The sequence below is a fragment of the Nerophis ophidion genome, linkage group LG08, assembly GCF_033978795.1.
Source record: "Nerophis ophidion isolate RoL-2023_Sa linkage group LG08, RoL_Noph_v1.0, whole genome shotgun sequence".
Taxonomy (NCBI): Eukaryota; Metazoa; Chordata; class Actinopteri; order Syngnathiformes; family Syngnathidae; genus Nerophis; species Nerophis ophidion.
Genome location: NC_084618.1, coordinates 4,882,517 through 4,902,933, shown reverse-complemented (window position 1 = coordinate 4,902,933; position 20,417 = coordinate 4,882,517). Strand labels below are relative to the sequence as shown.

The following is a 20,417-nucleotide window of genomic DNA, read 5'->3' as shown; positions in this document are numbered from 1 at the left end:
AAGCAGGCAACGTGTTTCATTCAGCATGCAGAAAAGAAGAGTAGCAATGTGAGTCACTGGCATGATGGAGAAACATGCAGCTTCAGTTTAGAGCACATGTGTCAAACTCAATCTCAAGGCCCGCCACATTATTTTAAGGTGGCCTGCCACGTTATTTCAATGTTTCATTATATTTGGCCTGCTACGTCATTCAATGCGGTCCACCATGTTATTCAACATGACCCGCCACGTTATACGTGGCCCACCACCTTACTTAACGTGGCCTGCGTCTCATTCAATGTGGCCCAAAACATCAATCATCATTTTAAGTGGCCTGTCACATTAGTCAATGTGACCTGCTATGTCATTCAATGAGATCCACCACATTTGTTAATATGGCCCACCACATTATTATATATCGCCCGCCACGTCAATCAACGTGGTCCGCCATGACCATTTAAAGTGGCCCGCAACGTCATTCATTGTAGTTCACAATGTTTTTTTATGTGTCGACCACTTCATTTTATGTGGCATGCCACATTATTCAATGTGACCTGCTACGTCATTCAATGTGGTCCGCCACATTTTTCAACATTGCCCGCCACATTAAATCCAATATTTTTTAATTTGGCCCACAACATCATTCTTTGTTGTCCACCACATCTTATTACATGGCCTGCCAGGTTATTTAATGTAGCCTGCTACGTCATTCAATGGTCGGCCACATTTTTCTACACGGCCCACCACGTTATTCCTTGTGGCCTGCCAAGTCATTTAACGTGGTCCGCCACACCATTAACGTAGCATGCCACATTATTCAAAGTGGCCTGCCACATTACTTAATGTGGCCTGCCACATTATTTAAGGTGACCTGCCATGCCATTCAATGTGGCATTCCCCTATATTCAATGTGGCCTGCTACGTCATTCAATGTGCTGCGCCACATTTTTTATCGTGGCCTGCCAGTTAATAGTGGCCCACCACGTTATTCCACGTGGCCTGCCAAGTCATTTAATTAATGGTCACACCATTAACGTGGCAGATTAGTTGGCCGGATCCATTATTAAATGTGGCATACTACGTCATTCAATGTGGTCCGCCACGCTTTTCAACGTGGCCCCCCACATTATATTTGGCCCACAACGTTATTCCACATGGCATGACAAATCATTCAATGTGGTTCCCCACACCAATTACTGTGGTCCGCCACACTAATTAATTTGGTCCGCCACATTATTCAATGTGGCCTGCTACATTATTCAATGTGGCCTGTTACATTATTCAATGTGGCCTGCTATGTGATTCAATGTGGTACGTCATGTTTTCCAATGTAGCCCACCACCTTATTTCAAGTGGCAGGCCACATTATATGTGGACCAATACGTTATTCCACATGGCATGCCAAGTCATTCAATGTGGTTCCCCAAACCAATTAATGTGGTCCGCCACGCCAATTAACATAGTCCGCCACGTTATTCAATATGGCCTGCTACATGGCCTGCTACATTATTCAATGTGGCCTGCTACATTATTCAATGTGGCCCACCACATTATTCAATGTGGCCCGCCACCTTTAATGTGGCCCATCATGTTATTCCAAGTGGCATGCCAATTCATTCAATGTGGTCAGCGACACCAATTACCGTGGTCCGCCACACCAATTAATTTGGTCCGCAAAATTATTCAATGTAGCCTGCTACATTATTCAATGTGGCCTGCTATTTGATTCAATGTGGTACGTCACATTTTTCAATGTGGCCCACCACCTTATTTCACATGACCTGCCACGTTATATGTGGACCACCACGTTATTCCATATGGCATGCCAAGTCATTCAATGTGGTTCCCCACACCAATCAATGTGGTCCACCACACCAATTAACGTGGTCCGCCACATTATTCAACTAGCCTGCCACAGTATTCAATGTGGCCCACCACATTATATGTGGCCTGCCACCTTTTATGTGTCCCATCACGTTATTCCACATGGCATGCCAAGTCATTCAACGTGGTCCGCCACACCAATTAAAGTGGTCCGCCACATTATTGAATGTGGCCTGCTACATTATTCAACATGGCCCGCCACCTTATATTTGGCCCGCCACCTTTTATGTGTCCCATCACATTATTCCACGTGGCATGCCAAGTCATTCAACGTGGTCCGCCACACCAATTAAAGTGGTCCGCCACATTATTGAACGTGGCCTGATACATTATTCAATGTGGCCTGCTACATTATTCAATATGGCCCGCCACCTTATATGTGGCCCGCCACCTTATATTTGGCCCGCCACCTTTTATCTGGCCCATCACGTTATTCCACGTGGCATGCCAAGTCATTCATTGTGGTCCGCCACACCAATTAATGTTGTCCGCCACATTATTCAAAGTGGCCCGCCACCTTTTACGTGGCCCGCCACCTTATATGTGGCTCATCACGTTATTCCACGTGGCATGTCAAGTCATTCAACGTGGTCCGCCACACCAATTAACGTGGTCCGCCACGTTATTCAACCTGGCCCGCCACCTTATATGTGGCCCGCCACCTTATATTTGGCCCGCCACCTTTTATCTGGCCCATCACGTTATTCCACGTGGCATGCCAAGTCATTCAGTGTGGTCCGCCACATCAATTAACGTTGTCCGCCACATTATTCAACGTGGCCCGCCACCTTTTACGTGGCCCATCACGTTATTTCTTGTGGCTTGCCAAGTCATTCCATGTGGTCCAACCCATTATTCCATGTGGCCTGCTACATTATTCAATGTGGCCCGCCACCTCTTACGTAGCCCATCACGTTATTCCAGGTGCCTTGCCAAGTCATTCAATGTGGTCCGCTTTACCAATTAACGTGGTCCGCCCCATTATTCCATGTGGCCTGCTACATTATTCAATGTGGCCCATCACGTTATTCCTTGTGGCTTGCCAAGTCATTCAATGTGGTCCGCCACACCAATTAATGTGGTCCGCCCCATTATTCCATGTGGCCTGCTACATTATTCAATGTGGCCCGCCACCTTTTATGTGGCACGCCACCTTTTATGTGGCCCATCACGTCATTCCTCGTTGCTTGCCAAGCCATCCCATGTGGTCCGCCACACTAATTAAGGTGGTCCGCCACATTATTCAATGTGGCCTGCTACGTTATTCAATAAGGCCTTTTACGTGATTCAACGTGGTGCGTCACGTTTTTCAATGTGGCTTGCCAAGTCATTCCATGTGGTCCGCCCCATTATTCAATGTGGCCTGCTACATTATTCAATGTGGCCCGCCACCTTTTATGTGGCCCATCACGTTATTCCAGGTGGCTTGCCAAGTCATTCAACGTGGTCCGCCACACATATTAACGTGGTCCGCCACGTTATTCCATGTGGCCTGCTACATTATTCAAGTGGCCCGCCACATTTTAAGTGGCCCATCACGTCATTCCTTGTGGCTTGCCAAGCCATCCCATGTGGTCCGCCACACCAATTAAGGTGGTCCGCCACATTATTCAATGTGGCCTGCTACATTATTCAATAAGGCCTTTTACGTGATTCAACGTGGTGCGTCACGTTTTTCAATGTGGCCCGCCACCTTATTCCATGTGGTCTGCCACACCATTTAATGTGGCCCACAACATCATTCACTGTGGTCCCCCACATCTTTTTATGTGGTCCACCATATCATTCAATGTGGTCTCCCAAATGATTGTAAGTGGTCCACCACAATATTTAATGTGGTCTTCCACATCATTTAATGTGGTTTAAGGTAGCCCGTCACATAATTAAACGTGGTCCGCCGCGTCAGCTAATGTGATCTGTACTTCCACATCATTTAATGTGGCTGGCTGCGTCATTCAAAGTGGGCCTCAGCGGGCAGCCATGATGGCGATGTGGCCCTCAATAAAAATGAGTTTGACACCCCAGGCTTAGAAACAAAAAAGAAAAAAACAACAACTCTCAATCCAAAACCAGAAAAGAGGGTGGTGTGCAAAGAGGGAGGCGGGTCGCCGGCGTGCAGGTGAGGGATGAGCCGACCCGAAGGCGGTCACGGAGTAATGAGTGAGAAAAGAACGAGGGAGGAGAAAAAGGGTAAAGGTTTTGAAGTAAAAAGTGGCTGGCAAGAAAGGAAGGGACTGGATCTTCTTCTTTTTTTTTTTTTTTTGCATAAAAAAAAAATTACCAACCGCACTTATCCTGTTATTGGATTACTTTTTGAAGTCTATGGTTGAAAAAGAAATAGACACGGGGGCAAAAGCCAAACTAAGAAACAATTAGAATGACAGCTACCGAACAATGGAGTTTGTTTACCATAGCGTGTCCAATGCCTGAGTGCTTTGGAGGAGAGGGGAGGGAGAAAGGAAAGCAAACAAAAACTGTGAACTTTAAGAACAAAAGGAAAAACTGGGAGGCCTCTGGTGAGGTCGGTTGGTGTGGTTTTCGCTAGGAGAAGGGACACAGGTTAGGTTAGTAGTATGAATCATTCCATGGATGGTGGTTAGTTTCACTGGCGGGTTAGTAAAAAGTTAGTAGGTACACACGGGCAAGTTCCCGCCACACTCATTCACAAAATTAGAGGACGCACTCGCCTAGAGCTGAAAGCAAGGCTGGACACTAAACTAAAACACACACAGCCACGCTGCAGACTGGCCAAGCATTCTTCTACATCACACTATTATTATTGTTGTTGTTGTTATTGTGGCCTTTTTGGTGTGTGTGCCACCTGCAGCAGTCACTGTGGTGTTGTGGCCTTTTAGTGTGTGTGCCACCTGCAGCAGTCACTGTGGTGTTGTGGCCTGTTGGTGTGTGTGCCACCTGCAGCAGTCACTGTGGTGTTGTGGCCTTTTAGTGTGTGTGCCACCTGCAGCAGTCACTGTGGTGTTGTGGCCTGTTGGTGTGTGTGCCACCTGCAGCAGTCACTGTGGTGTTGTGGCCTTTTAGTGTGTGTGCCACCTGCAGCAGTCACTGTGGTGTTGTGGCCTGTTGGTGTGTGTGCCACCTGCAGCAGTCACTGTGTGCCACCTGCAGCAGTCACTGTGTGCCACCTGCAGCAGTCACTGTGTGCCACCTGCAGCAGTCACTGTGGTGTTGTGGCCTTTTGGTGTGTGTGCCACCTGCAGCAGTCACTGTGGTGTTGTGGCCTTTTAGTGCGTGCCACCTGCAGCAGTCACTGTGGTGTGTGTGCCACCTGCAGCAGTCACTGTGGTGTGTGTGCCACCTGCAGCAGTCACTGTGGTGTGTGTGCCACCTGCAGCAGTCACTGTGGTGTGTGTGCCACCTGCAGCAGTCACTGTGGTGTGTGTGCCACCTGCAGCAGTCACTGTGGTGTGTGTGCCACCTGCAGCAGTCACTGTGGTGTGTGTGCCACCTGCAGCAGTCACTGTGGTGTGTGTGCCACCTGCAGCAGTCACTGTGGTGTGTGTGCCACCTGCAGCAGTCACTGTGGTGTGTGTGCCACCTGCAGCAGTCACTGTGGTGTGTGTGCCACCTGCAGCAGTCATTGTGGTGTGTGTGCCACCTGCAGCAGTCACTGTGGTGTGTGTGCCACCTGCAGCAGTCACTGTGGTGTGTGTGCCACCTGCAGCAGTCACTGTGGTGTGTGTGCCACCTGCAGCAGTCACTGTGGTGTGTGTGCCACCTGCAGCAGTCACTGTGGTGTGTGTGCCACCTGCAGCAGTCACTGTGGTGTGTGTGCCACCTGCAGCAGTCACTGTGGTGTGTGTGCCACCTGCAGCAGTCACTGTGGTGTGTGTGCCACCTGCAGCAGTCACTGTGGTGTGTGTGCCACCTGCAGCAGTCACTGTGGTGTGTGTGCCACCTGCAGCAGTCATTGTGGTGTGTGTGCCACCTGCAGCAGTCACTGTGGTGTGTGTGCCACCTGCAGCAGTCACTGTGGTGTGTGTGCCACCTGCAGCAGTCACTGTGGTGTGTGTGCCACCTGCAGCAGTCACTGTGGTGTGTGTGCCACCTGCAGCAGTCACTGTGGTGTGTGTGCCACCTGCAGCAGTCACTGTGGTGTGTGTGCCACCTGCAGCAGTCACTGTGGTGTGTGTGCCACCTGCAGCAGTCACTGTGGTGTGTGTGCCACCTGCAGCAGTCACTGTGGTGTGTGTGCCACCTGCAGCAGTCATTGTGGTGTGTGTGCCACCTGCAGCAGTCACTGTGGTGTGTGTGCCACCTGCAGCAGTCACTGTGGTGTGTGTGCCACCTGCAGCAGTCACTGTGGTGTGTGTGCCACCTGCAGCAGTCACTGTGGTGTGTGTGCCACCTGCAGCAGTCACTGTGGTGTGTGTGCCACCTGCAGCAGTCACTGTGGTGTGTGTGCCACCTGCAGCAGTCACTGTGGTGTGTGTGCCACCTGCAGCAGTCACTGTGGTGTGTGTGCCACCTGCAGCAGTCACTGTGGTGTGTGTGCCACCTGCAGCAGTCACTGTGGTGTGTGTGCCACCTGCAGCAGTCATTGTGGTGTGTGTGCCACCTGCAGCAGTCACTGTGGTGTGTGTGCCACCTGCAGCAGTCACTGTGGTGTGTGTGCCACCTGCAGCAGTCACTGTGGTGTGTGTGCCACCTGCAGCAGTCATTGTGGTGTGTGTGCCACCTGCAGCAGTCATTGTGGTGTGTGTGCCACCTGCAGCAGTCATTGTGGTGTGTGTGCCACCTGCAGCAGTCATTGTGGTGTGTGTGCCACCTGCAGCAGTCACTGTGGTGTGTGTGCCACCTGCAGCAGTCACTGTGGTGTGTGTGCCACCTGCAGCAGTCATTGTGGTGTGTGTGCCACCTGCAGCAGTCATTGTGGTGTGTGTGCCACCTGCAGCAGTCACTGTGGTGTGTGTGCCACCTGCAGCAGTCATTGTGGTGTGTGTGCCACCTGCAGCAGTCACTGTGGTGTGTGTGCCACCTGCAGCAGTCACTGTGGTGTGTGTGCCACCTGCAGCAGTCACTGTGGTGTGTGTGCCACCTGCAGCAGTCATTGTGGTGTGTGTGCCACCTGCAGCAGTCATTGTGGTGTGTGTGCCACCTGCAGCAGTCACTGTGGTGTGTGTGCCACCTGCAGCAGTCACTGTGGTGTGTGTGCCACCTGCAGCAGTCACTGTGGTGTGTGTGCCACCTGCAGCAGTCACTGTGGTGTGTGTGCCACCTGCAGCAGTCATTGTGGTGTGTGTGCCACCTGCAGCAGTCATTGTGGTGTGTGTGCCACCTGCAGCAGTCATTGTGGTGTGTGTGCCACCTGCAGCAGTCACTGTGGTGTGTGTGCCACCTGCAGCAGTCATTGTGGTGTGTGTGCCACCTGCAGCAGTCATTGTGGTGTGTGTGCCACCTGCAGCAGTCACTGTGGTGTGTGTGCCACCTGCAGCAGTCATTGTGGTGTGTGTGCCACCTGCAGCAGTCATTGTGGTGTGTGTGCCACCTGCAGCAGTCACTGTGGTGTGTGTGCCACCTGCAGCAGTCATTGTGGTGTGTGTGCCACCTGCAGCAGTCATTGTGGTGTGTGTGCCACCTGCAGCAGTCACTGTGGTGTGTGTGCCACCTGCAGCAGTCATTGTGGTGTGTGTGCCACCTGCAGCAGTCATTGTGGTGTGTGTGCCACCTGCAGCAGTCACTGTGGTGTGTGTGCCACCTGCAGCAGTCATTGTGGTGTGTGTGCCACCTGCAGCAGTCACTGTGGTGTGTGTGCCACCTGCAGCAGTCACTGTGGTGTGTGTGCCACCTGCAGCAGTCATTGTGGTGTGTGTGCCACCTGCAGCAGTCATTGTGGTGTGTGTGCCACCTGCAGCAGTCATTGTGGTGTGTGTGCCACCTGCAGCAGTCATTGTGGTGTGTGTGCCACCTGCAGCAGTCATTGTGGTGTGTGTGCCACCTGCAGCAGTCATTGTGGTGTGTGTGCCACCTGCAGCAGTCACTGTGGTGTGTGTGCCACCTGCAGCAGTCATTGTGGTGTGTGTGCCACCTGCAGCAGTCATTGTGGTGTGTGTGCCACCTGCAGCAGTCACTGTGGTGTGTGTGCCACCTGCAGCAGTCATTGTGGTGTGTGTGCCACCTGCAGCAGTCACTGTGGTGTGTGTGCCACCTGCAGCAGTCATTGTGGTGTGTGTGCCACCTGCAGCAGTCACTGTGGTGTGTGTGCCACCTGCAGCAGTCACTGTGGTGTGTGTGCCACCTGCAGCAGTCACTGTGGTGTGTGTGCCACCTGCAGCAGTCATTGTGGTGTGTGTGCCACCTGCAGCAGTCATTGTGGTGTGTGTGCCACCTGCAGCAGTCATTGTGGTGTGTGTGCCACCTGCAGCAGTCATTGTGGTGTGTGTGCCACCTGCAGCAGTCACTGTGGTGTGTGTGCCACCTGCAGCAGTCACTGTGGTGTGTGTGCCACCTGCAGCAGTCACTGTGGTGTGTGTGCCACCTGCAGCAGTCACTGTGGTGTGTGTGCCACCTGCAGCAGTCACTGTGGTGTGTGTGCCACCTGCAGCAGTCACTGTGGTGTGTGTGCCACCTGCAGCAGTCACTGTGGTGTGTGTGCCACCTGCAGCCTTCACTGTGGTGTGTGTGCCACCTGCAGCAGTCACTGTGGTGTGTGTGCCACCTGCAGCAGTCACTGTGGTGTGTGTGCCACCTGCAGCAGTCACTGTGGTGTGTGTGCCACCTGCAGCAGTCACTGTGGTGTGTGTGCCACCTGCAGCCTTCACTGTGGTGTGTGTGCCACCTGCAGCAGTCACTGTGGTGTGTGTGCCACCTGCAGCAGTCACTGTGGTGTGTGTGCCACCTGCAGCCTTCACTGTGGTGTGTGTGCCACCTGCAGCAGTCACTGTGGTGTGTGTGCCACCTGCAGCAGTCACTGTGGTGTGTGTGCCACCTGCAGCAGTCACTGTGGTGTGTGTGCCACCTGCAGCAGTCACTGTGGTGTGTGTGCCACCTGCAGCCTTCACTGTGGTGTGTGTGCCACCTGCAGCAGTCACTGTGGTGTGTGTGCCACCTGCAGCAGTCACTGTGGTGTGTGTGCCACCTGCAGCAGTCACTGTGGTGTGTGTGCCACCTGCAGCCTTCACTGTGGTGTGTGTGCCACCTGCAGCAGTCACTGTGGTGTGTGTGCCACCTGCAGCAGTCACTGTGGTGTGTGTGCCACCTGCAGCCTTCACTGTGGTGTGTGTGCCACCTGCAGCAGTCACTGTGGTGTGTGTGCCACCTGCAGCAGTCACTGTGGTGTGTGTGCCACCTGCAGCAGTCACTGTGGTGTGTGTGCCACCTGCAGCAGTCACTGTGGTGTGTGTGCCACCTGCAGCCTTCACTGTGGTGTGTGTGCCACCTGCAGCAGTCACTGTGGTGTGTGTGCCACCTGCAGCAGTCACTGTGGTGTGTGTGCCACCTGCAGCCTTCACTGTGGTGTGTGTGCCACCTGCAGCAGTCACTGTGGTGTGTGTGCCACCTGCAGCAGTCACTGTGGTGTGTGTGCCACCTGCAGCAGTCACTGTGGTGTGTGTGCCACCTGCAGCAGTCACTGTGGTGTGTGTGCCACCTGCAGCCTTCACTGTGGTGTGTGTGCCACCTGCAGCAGTCACTGTGGTGTGTGTGCCACCTGCAGCAGTCACTGTGGTGTGTGTGCCACCTGCAGCAGTCACTGTGGTGTGTGTGCCACCTGCAGCCTTCACTGTGGTGTGTGTGCCACCTGCAGCAGTCACTGTGGTGTGTGTGCCACCTGCAGCAGTCACTGTGGTGTGTGTGCCACCTGCAGCCTTCACTGTGGTGTGTGTGCCACCTGCAGCAGTCACTGTGGTGTGTGTGCCACCTGCAGCAGTCACTGTGGTGTGTGTGCCACCTGCAGCAGTCACTGTGGTGTGTGTGCCACCTGCAGCAGTCACTGTGGTGCTGCAGTCAAATGTTACACACTGAAGCTAAACTAAGCGGCGGACATGTTAGTCGTTTTTGGATTGGACTCAACTGCTCCAATTCAAAGATGACAAAACGTACTGAGAGTTAGTCAGCCAACAAAATGAATGCAGTTTGTGTTTAGTCCGCCAAAGAAGTTAGTGGATTGGGTCTGTTAGGTACATCATGTATTTGGAAAAATAAATATTAAAACCTGGTTTTGTTTCTATGTTGGCTTGCTGTTCCCATTTAAGTAAAGTACACACATAAAGAGTGCATGTTGTCCTTCTTTTTTTTTATAAGGATAGATTTGAATTAATGAGTTACTATTTCAATTTTGTATTTTCTGATTCATTCTAAAATACTAAATATAATGCTTTAAGTTTTTATTTCAATTATAGTGGAACCTCGATTTTCAAACCTCGACACTGATTGTTATTTATTACTCTGGTACTCTTATCTTGCTCTGTATATTGTACAGTATTTTGTGTGTTGGACAGGATTGCTCATCATTTTTTGTGGTTAGTAGTCTGTTTATTTCAATTCTTATTTTTATTTTCTTTATTACCTTTTGTGCAATTAATTTTTTATCCCATATTTGTTCCCACTACCACACCTTAAATTGGAGTCCTAAATCTCGTTGTATGCAAATATAATGACAATAAAGTCCATTCTCTTCTATTCTCTCCAGTGGCCATCGGCTGGCTGTCCTGAATCGGGACCCGGGGTGGACCCCTGTGCATCGAATGGGGACATCTCTGTTGCTGACCCGTCTCCGGTAGGAATGGTCTCCTGCTGGCCCCACTATGAACCGGACTCTCACTATTAGGTTGGATCCATTATGGACTGGACTCTCACTATTATGTTAGATCCACTATGGACTGGACTCTCACTATTATGTTAGATCCACTATGGACTGGACTCTCACTATTATGTTAGATCCACTATGAACCGGACTCTCACTATTATGTTAGATCCACTATGGACTGGACTCTCACTATTATGTTAGATCCACTATGGACTGGACTCTCACTATTATGTTGGATCCACTATGGACTGGACTCTCAAAATATTATGTAAGATCCACTATGGACTGGACTCTCACACTATTATGTTAGATCCACTATGGACTGGACTCTCACTATTATGTTAGATCCACTATGGACTTGACTCTCACTATTATGTTAGATCCACTATGGACTGGACTCTCACTATTATGTTAGATCCACTATGGACTGGACTCTCACAATATTATGTTAGATCCACTATGGACTGGACTCTCACTATTATGCTAGATCCACTATGGACGGGACTCTCACTATTATGTTAGATCCACTATGGACTGGACTCTCACTATTATGTTAGATCCACTATGGACGGGACTCTCACTATTATGTTAGATCCACTATGGACTGGACTCTCACTATTATGTTAGATCCACTATGGACTGGACTCTCACTATTATGTTAGATCCACTATGGACTGGAGTTGGGGGGCTGGTGGGGGGGTCCTTTTTTTTTCTTGTTTTTTTTTTCTTTGTCATGAAAAAGGGAGTTTTTTGTGGTTGGTGCACTATTTGTAAGTGTATATTGTGTTTTTTATGTTGATGTATTTAAAAAAAAATAATAATAAATTCTTCTGTGGCCCGGTACCAATCGGGCCACGGCCCCCGGTGGTTGGGGACCACTGCTCTGAAGGATGCAGACCCTGAATTGGGAAACAGCTAATATGAGTCCCAAAAAGACAACAGACCATTGTGGAAAAAAGGAGTCGCTGTGGATTTAAATTTCAAAAATAAATAAATAAATGAATAAACTTCTATTTTTTCCTACACTTTGAACCCTACGGCTGATAAAAACAAAACAATCTGACATTTTTGTGTACTGTTACACGGCGTGGCGCGGTTGGGAGAGTGGCCGTGCCAGCAACCTGAGGGTTCCTGGTTCAATCCCCACCTTCTACCAACCTCGTCACGCCTGTTGTGTCTTTGTTAGAAAGAATCTCCCCATTTTGCTAGGAATTCAATTGTTTGTTTGCCCCCCCTGACTGGGGCAAAAAATTGAAGGGAGTGTGTAGATATATATATATATATATATATATTTGTTTTAAGTTTACACTTGTTCAATCCCCACCTTCTTAAAACTCATCTGTATACTCTAGCCTTTAAATAGACCTCCTTTTTAGACCAGTTGATCTGCCGCTTCTTTTCTTTTTCTCCTATGTCCCCCCCCTCCCTTGTGGAGGGGGTCCGGTCCGATGACCATGGATGAAGTACTGGCTGTCCAGAGTCGAGACCCAGGATGGAACGCTCGCCTGTATCGGTTGGGGACATCTCTACGCTGCTGATCCGCTTGAGATGGTTTCCTGTGGACGGGACTCTCGCTGCTGTCTTGGATCCGCTTTGAACTGAACTCTCGCGGCTGTCTTGGAGCCACTATGGATTGAACTTTCACAGTATCATGTTAGACCCGCTCGACATCCATTGCTTTCGGTCCCCTAGAGGGGGGGGGTTGCCCACATCTGAGGTCCTCTCCAAGGTTTCTCATAGTCAGCATTGTCACTGGCGTCCCACTGGATGTGAATTCTCCCTGCCCACTGGGTGTGAGTTTTCCTTGCCCTTTTGTGGGTTCTTCCGAGGATGTTGTAGTCGTAATGATTTGTGCAGTCCTTTGAGACATTTGTGATTTGGGGCTATATAAATAAACATTGATTGATTGATTGATTGACTACCAACCTCGTCACGCCTGTTGTGTCCTTGAGCAAGACACTTCACCCTTGCTCCTGATGGTTCGTGGTTAGGGCCTTGCATGGCAGCTCCCTCCATCAGTGTGTGAATGTGTGTGTGAATGGGTGAATGTGGAAATAGCATCAAAGCGCTTTGAGTACCTTGAAGGTAGAAAAGCGCTATACAAGTATATTCCACGACTGTATATATCAGTGGGCTTCACGGTGGCAGAGGGGTTAGTGCGTCTGCCTCACAATACGAAGGTCCTGCAGTCCTGGGTTCGAATCCAGGCTCGGGATCTTTCTGTGTGGAGTTTGCATGTTCTCCCCGTGACTGGGTGGGCTTCCTCCCACCTCCAAAGACATGCACCTGGGGATAGGTTGATTGGCAACACTAAATTGGCCCTAGTGTGTGAATGTTGTCTGTCTATCTGTGTTGGCCCTGCGATGAGGTGGCGACTTGTCCAGGGTGTACCCCGCCTTCCGCCCGATTGTAGCTGAGATAGGCGCCAGCGCCCCCCGCGACCCCGAAAGGGAATAAGCGGTAGAAAATGGATGGATGGATGTATATATCAGTATCGGTTGATATCGGAATCGGTAATTAAGAGTTGGACAATGTCGGCAAAAAAAGCCATTATCGGACATCTCTAGTTGAAAGTGTACAAACCTTCACTAAAATAAGGACTTTTGTCGAGGCTGGAACCCTCCATTTTCATCCATTTTCTACCGCTTATTCCCTTTTGGGGTGGCGGGGGGCGCTGGCGCCTATCTCAGCTACAATCGGGCGGAAGGCGGGGTACACCCTGGACAAGTCGCCACCTCATCGCAGGGCGAGGCTGGAACCCAATATTCATATTTACATTGTTTCTTATGGCGGGATTTGCTTCACTTTACAAACTGCGTGGCGCAGTGGGAGAGTGGCCGTGCGCAACCCAAGCGTCCCTGGTTCAATTCCCACCTAGTACCAACTTCGTCACGTCCGTTGTGTCCTGAGCAAGACACTTCACCCTTGCTCCTGATGGGTGCTGGTTGGCGCCTTGCATGGCAGCTCCCTCCATCAGTGTGTGAATGTGTGTGTGAATGTGGAAGTAGTGTCAAAGCGCTTTGAGTACCTTGAAGGTAGAAAAGCGCTATACAAGTACAACCCATGTATTTATTTATTATTTATCCATTTTACGAACCCTGTTCAAGAACCAATTAAATTTGCACATCGAGGTTCCACTGGATTTTAAAATGAAATTTGTGATTAGAGAAAAATTATTTCAATTCAAATTGAAGCTCTTTAGTAATCCCTAATTAGGACGATGTGACGATTGTTAAAGCCTTGGCGGAGGTCTGCGCTACAGTGGTTAGGACATCACAGAGGGGTAAGTGTGTCTTTAAAATGTTAGAGGAATGTTATACGGGTCTGAAAAACAGCGCTTTGGTTACCTGTCTCAGGTTGCGGGTGACCTTGACGTCGTGCCAGGCGTTGTCGTTGAACTTGCCGTTGACGGGCTCCACCAGGGCCTCGAAGGCCCCGCTGCCCAGGTTGATGACCAGCGACACGGCGCCGTTCTTCAGCGCCAGGTTGACGTAGTCGGCCGACTTGCCCGTGTGCAGCATCAGGCCGTTGCGCTGCAGCGTCTTGAAGGACAGCGTGATCTCGTCGCTGCTGGACTGGATGGGGTTGGGCGACAGGTCGTAGCAGAAGTACTCGGAGCCCTTGAAGGTGGCGACGTACTCCTCGCGGGCTGACAGGGAAGAGGAAGCACAAGTAAGTGTGGGGGCCTTTCACTCCATCCATCCATCCATCCATCATCTTCCGCTTATCCGAGGTCGGGTCGCGGGGGCAGCAGCCTAAGCAGGGAAGCCCAGACTTCCCTATCTCCAGCCACTTCGTCTAGCTCTTCCCGGGGGATCCCGAGGCGTTCCCAGGCCAGCCGGGAGACATAGTCTTCCCAACGTGTCCTGGGTCTTCCCCGTGGCCTCCTACCAGCTGGACGTGCCCTAAACACCTCCCTAGGGAGGCGTTCGGGTGGCATCCTGACCAGATGCCCGAACCACCTCATCTGGCTCCTCTCCATGTGGAGGAGCAGCGGCTTTACTTTGAGTTCCTCCCGGATGGCAGAGCTTCTCACCCTATCTCTAAGGGAGAGACCCGCCACCCGGCGGAGGAAACTCATTTCGGCAACAGTTGGCAACCCGTTTATGTTGACCGGCTCATATTGTTCTCCATACTACTAAAATGGGACTGCTTAAATAAACATGGTTCGGAACCAGAAAAAAAATGGGTCTGTTTATGTCGACACGTGACAACTTAAATGTTGTCGTAAAGCAGCATGAAACGACAACAACAGAACTATGTCTAGTTTAGGGTTGTCCCGATCCGATATTTGCCCGAAAATGCGTATCGGCAAGGCATGGGGAAAAAAACGATCGTTTTTTTGTCTTTTTTTTAAATTTCGGTCCGTGTTTTCCAACGCACCAATTTAAATAATACATTACACTTTTCCGAGGTCGGGTCGCGGGGGCAACAGCCTAAGCAGGGAAGTCCAGACTTCCCTCTCCACAGCCACTTCGTCTAGCTCTTCCCGGGGGATCCCGAGGCGTTCCCAGGCCAGCCGGGAGACATAGTCTTCCCAACGTGTCCTGGGTCTTCCCCGTGGCCTCTTACCAGCTGGACGTGCCCTAAACACCTCCCTAGGGAGGCGTTCGGGTGGCATCCTGACCAGATGCCCGAACCACCTCATCTGGCTCCTCTCGATGTGAAGGAGCAGCGGCTTTACTTTGAGTTCCTCCCGGATGGCAGAGCTTCTCACCCTATCTCTAAGGGAGAGACCCAAACTCATTTGGGCCGCTTGTACCCGTGATCTTGTCCTTTCGGTCATGACCCAAAGCTCATGACCATAGGTGAGGATGGGAACGTAGATCGACCGGTAAATTGAGAGCTTTGCCTTCCGGCTCAGCTCCTTCTTCACCACAACGGATTGGTACAACGTCCGCATTACTGAAGACGCCGCACCGATCCGCCTGTCGATCTCACGATCCACTCTTCCCTCACTCGTGAACAAGACTCCTAGGTACTTGAACTCCTCCACTTGGGGCAGGGTCTCCTCCCCAACCCGGAGACGGCATTCCACCCTTTTCCGGGCGAGAACCATGGACTCGGACTTGGAGGTGCTGATTCTCATTCCGGTCGCTTCACACTCGGCTGCGAACCGATCCAGTGAGAGCTGAAGATCCCGGCCAGATGAAGGCCTTTCACTCACGTCGAGCATAATCATGGTGATTAGTACAATTTCTGGCCTGCGTCTGGTTCCTCCCACGCCGCGCCTTACAATATGCTCGGAGATGACAAAATGGTGGGAAAAAAAGCCCAGCTGGGCCCGGCTGAGCGTGACGCGGATGTGCGGTTCGGGATATTGCTTAAGACGGCGTGGCGCAGTGGGAAAGAGTGGCCGTGCGCAACCCGAGGGTCCCTGGTTCAAATCCCACTTAGTACCAACCTCGTCACGTCCGTTGTGTCCTGAGCAAGACACTTCACCCTTGCTCCTGATGGGTGCTGGGTAGCGCCTTGCATGGCAGCTCCCTCCATCAGTGTGTGTGAATGGGTAAATGTGGAAGTAGTGTCAAAGCAGTTTGAGTACCTTGAAGGTAGAAAAACGCTATACAAGTACAACCCATTTATTATTTATTTATCATTTATATACAGTATATGGTATTAATTAATACATTAATTTCATATACTTTTTGTTTTGAATACAATGTTATGTAATTCTTTGTTTTGATTTTTTTTTGTCTTGTTTTGATAGGATTTTTTTCATAAGACAATGTTTTTGTCTTGTTTTAAAATTGTATTACATTACATTGTTTTTTTGTGAATATTCTAAAAAAATATTTACAATGTGTATTATTAAGGATGTCTTTTTTTTCAATATCAGTCCATTTTTTTTTTTTTGCCCGAAAGCGAGCTTCTTGAGGCAGTGCTCGAATGGCCTTCAGGTCCCTTAGTGACCCCTTTTGCTTTATTTTTTTAACAGCCAGTTAGTCTTTGAGTACCTTGAAGGTAGAAAAGCGCTATACAAGTACAACACATTTATTTTAAGATGAGCACGGTTGTGGTTATTGTCGAGCAAAATCCTCGGAATGAAACAATGGCCGCTGTAGCGCTAATTGTACCATGGAGTGGGGTGTAAACAAGCTTTGATCACTCATGTGGGTTGCGGATTAAACAGAAAGGAGACGGTCGCGGGTGTGCGGCGTTCCAAACTTGTTACGGGAGCTGCCAGTCTCCTTCTTTGGAGAGAACAGCTGTGCTGGCGCCGCCTCTGATGTGATGTGCTCTTGTTTGACAACACGCCTCATTACGGGCCGCTCATCAAACGCTCGGACGTGCCGCCGCGAAGACGGAGGAGGTGAAGCGGCGGCGGCCAATTAGGATTCAGGCCGGGAGGCCGGCAGCCAATAGCGGCCTACCTTAGTGACCCCCAAGGACATTAGACCAAGGTTTTGCAATCCATCATCCTTAAGCTCCCCGTCTCTTATCTGCCCGCGCACGCATGCAAGCCGAGGAACAAATAAGCACTTCTGCACACACAACTGCGTGAAAAGTGATTGCGATATCGAGCTCGCATACGCAAGCCAGGGCGACATTTTCCTACACCGCGTTGGCCTCTTTCCCTCAGCTCAGGAGCCTCTGGCACAGCCACCATCTTGTAGCTCCCAATAACGAGAAGAACGGAGGGGTATAGTGCACACAAACACACCAAAAGAAAGAGGATTGACAGGAAATGAATAGAGGGAAGTGTATAGCTCGGTTGGTAGAGTGGCCGTGCCAGCAACTTGAGGGTTGCAGGTTCGATTCCCGCTTCCGCCATCCTAGTCACTGCCGTTGTGTCATTGGGCAAGACACTTTACCCACGTTGCTCCCAGTGCCACCCACACAAAAAGTGCACTTTAATTTAGTGTTGTTTTGATACGTCATCTTAGTGACATCATGCACAAAAGTGCACTTTATTTGTTTTAAACTATTGTAGTGGCGTTCTGTACAAAAAGTGCACTTTAATTTAGTGTTGTTTTGATATGTCATCTTAGTGACATCATGCACTTTATTTGTTTTAAACTATTGTAGTGGCGTTCTGTACAAAAAGTGCAGTTTAATTTAGTGTTGTTTTGATACGTCATCTTAGTGACATCATGCACAAAAGTGCACTTTATTTGTTTTAAACCATTGTAGTGGCGTTCTGTACAAAAAGTGCAGTTTAATTTAGTGTTGTTTTGATATGTCATCTTAGTGACATCATGCACAAAAGTGCACTTTATTTGTTTTAAACTATTGTAGTGGCGTTCTGTACAAAAAGTGCACTTTAATTTAGTGTTGTTTTGATATGTCATCTTAGTGACATCATGCACAAAAGTGCACTTTATTTGTTTTAAACTATTGTAGTGGTGTTCTGTACAAAAAGTGCAGTTTAATTTAGTGTTGTTTTGATATGTCATCTTAGTGACATCATGCACAAAAGTGCACTTTATTTGTTTTAAACTATTGTAGTGGCGTTCTGTACAAAAAGTGCACTTTAATTTAGTGTTGTTTTGATATGTCATCTTAGTGACATCATGCACAAAAGTGCACTTTATTTGTTTTAAACTATTGTAGTGGCGTTCTGTACAAAAAGTGCACTTTAATTTAGTGTTGTTTTGATATGTCATCTTAGTGACATCATGCACAAAAGTGCACTTTATTTGTTTTAAACTATTGTAGTGGCGTTCTGTACAAAAAGTGCAGTTTAATTTAGTGTTGTTTTGATATGTCATCTTAGTGATATCATGCACAAAAGTGCACTTTATTTGTTTTAAACTATTGTAGTGGCGTTCTATACAAAAAGTGCACTTTAATTTAGTGTTGTTTTGATATGTCATCTTAGTGACATCATGCACAAAAGTGCACTTTATTTGTTTTAAACTATTGGAGTGGCGTTCTGTACAAAAAGTGCACTTTAATTTAGTGTTGTTTTGATATGTCATCTTAGTGACATCATGCACAAAAGTGCACTTTATTTGTTTTAAACTATTGTAGTGGCGTTCTGTACAAAAAGTGCACTTTAATTTAGTGTTGTTTTGATATGTCATCTTAGTGACATCATGCACAAAAGTGCACTTTATTTGTTTTAAACTATTGTAGTGGCGTTCTGTACAAAAAGTGCACTTTAATTTAGTGTTGTTTTGATATGTCATCTTAGTGACATCATGCACAAAAGTGCACTTTATTTGTTTTAAACTATTGTAGTGGTGTTCTGTACAAAAAGTGCAGTTTAATTTAGTGTTGTTTTGATATGTCATCTTAGTGACATCATGCACAAAAGTGCACTTTATTTGTTTTAAACTATTGTAGTGGCGTTCTGTACAAAAAGTGCACTTTAATTTAGTGTTGTTTTGATATGTCATCTTAGTGACATCATGCACAAAAGTGCACTTTATTTGTTTTAAACTATTGTAGTGGCGTTCTGTACAAAAAGTGCAGTTTAATTTAGTGTTGTTTTGATATGTCATCTTAGTGACATCATGCACAAAAGTGCACTTTATTTGTTTTAAACTATTGTAGTGGCGTTCTGTACAAAAACTGCACTTTAATTTAGTGTTGTTTTGATATGTCATCTTAGTGACATCATGCACAAAAGTGCACTTTATTTGTTTTAAACTATTGTAGTGGCGTTCTGTACAAAAAGTGCACTTTAATTTAGTGTTGTTTTGATATGTCATCTTAGTGACAACATGCACAAAAGTGCACTTTATTTGTTTTAAACTATTGTAGTGGCGTTCTGTACAAAAAGTGCACTTTAATTTAGTGTTGTTTTGATACGTCATCTTAGTGACATCATGCACAAAAGTGCACTTTATTTGTTTTAAACTATTGTAGTGGCGTTCTGTACAAAAAGTGCACTTTAATTTAGTGTTGTTTTGATACGTCATCTTAGTGACATCATGCACAAAAGTGCACTTTATTTGTTTTAAACTATTGTAGTGGCGTTCTGTACAAAAAGTGCACTTTAATTTAGTGTTGTTTTGATATGTCATCTTAGTGACAACATGCACAAAAGTGCACTTTATTTGTTTTAAACTATTGTAGTGGCGTTCTGTACAAAAAGTGCACTTTAATTTAGTGTTGTTTTGATATGTCATCTTAGTGACAACATGCACAAAAGTGCACTTTATTTGTTTTAAACTATTGTAGTGGCGTTCTGTACAAAAAGTGCACTTTAATTTAGTGTTGTTTTGATATGTCATCTTAGTGACAACATGCACAAAACTGCACTTTATTTGTTTTAAACTATTGTAGTGGCGTTCTGTACAAAAAGTGCACTTTAATTTAGTGTTGTTTTGATACGTCATCTTAGTGACATCATGCACAAAAGTGCACTTTATTTGTTTTAAACTATTGTAGTGGTGTTCTGTACAAAAAGTGCACTTTAATTTAGTGTTGTTTTGATATGTCATCTTAGTGACATCATGCACAAAAGTGCACTTTATTTGTTTTAAACTATTGTAGTGGTGTTCTGTACAAAAAATGCACTTTAATTTAGCGTTGTTTTGATACGTCATCTTAGTGACAACATGCACAAAAGTGCACTTTATTTGTTTTAAACTATTGTAGTGGCGTTCTGTACAAAAAGTGCACTTTAATTTAGTGTTGTTTTGATATGTCATCTTAGTGACATCATGCACAAAAGTGCACTTTATTTGTTTTAAACTATTGTAGTGGCGTTCTGTACAAAAAGTGCAGTTTAATTTAGTGTTGTTTTGATATGTCATCTTAGTGACATCATGCACAAAAGTGCACTTTATTTGTTTTAAACTATTGTAGTGGCGTTCTGTACAAAAAGTGCACTTTAATT

The 20,417-nt window shown here is 47.8% G+C and overlaps 1 protein-coding gene across 1 annotated transcript in view; it reads right to left on the bottom strand.

Moving 5' to 3' along the window:
- LOC133557141 (neurexin-1a-like) overlaps positions 1 to 20,417 on the bottom strand; it is a 174,141-nt gene that overhangs the window by 40,857 nt on the left and 112,867 nt on the right. The window contains exons 5-6 of the mRNA XM_061907385.1: positions 13,975 to 14,276; positions 4,273 to 4,296 (exon numbers count right to left, since the gene is read on the bottom strand). Of these exons, the coding sequence (XP_061763369.1) occupies positions 4,273 to 4,296; positions 13,975 to 14,276 (326 nt within the window). The remainder of the gene's footprint in view (positions 1 to 4,272; positions 4,297 to 13,974; positions 14,277 to 20,417) is intronic.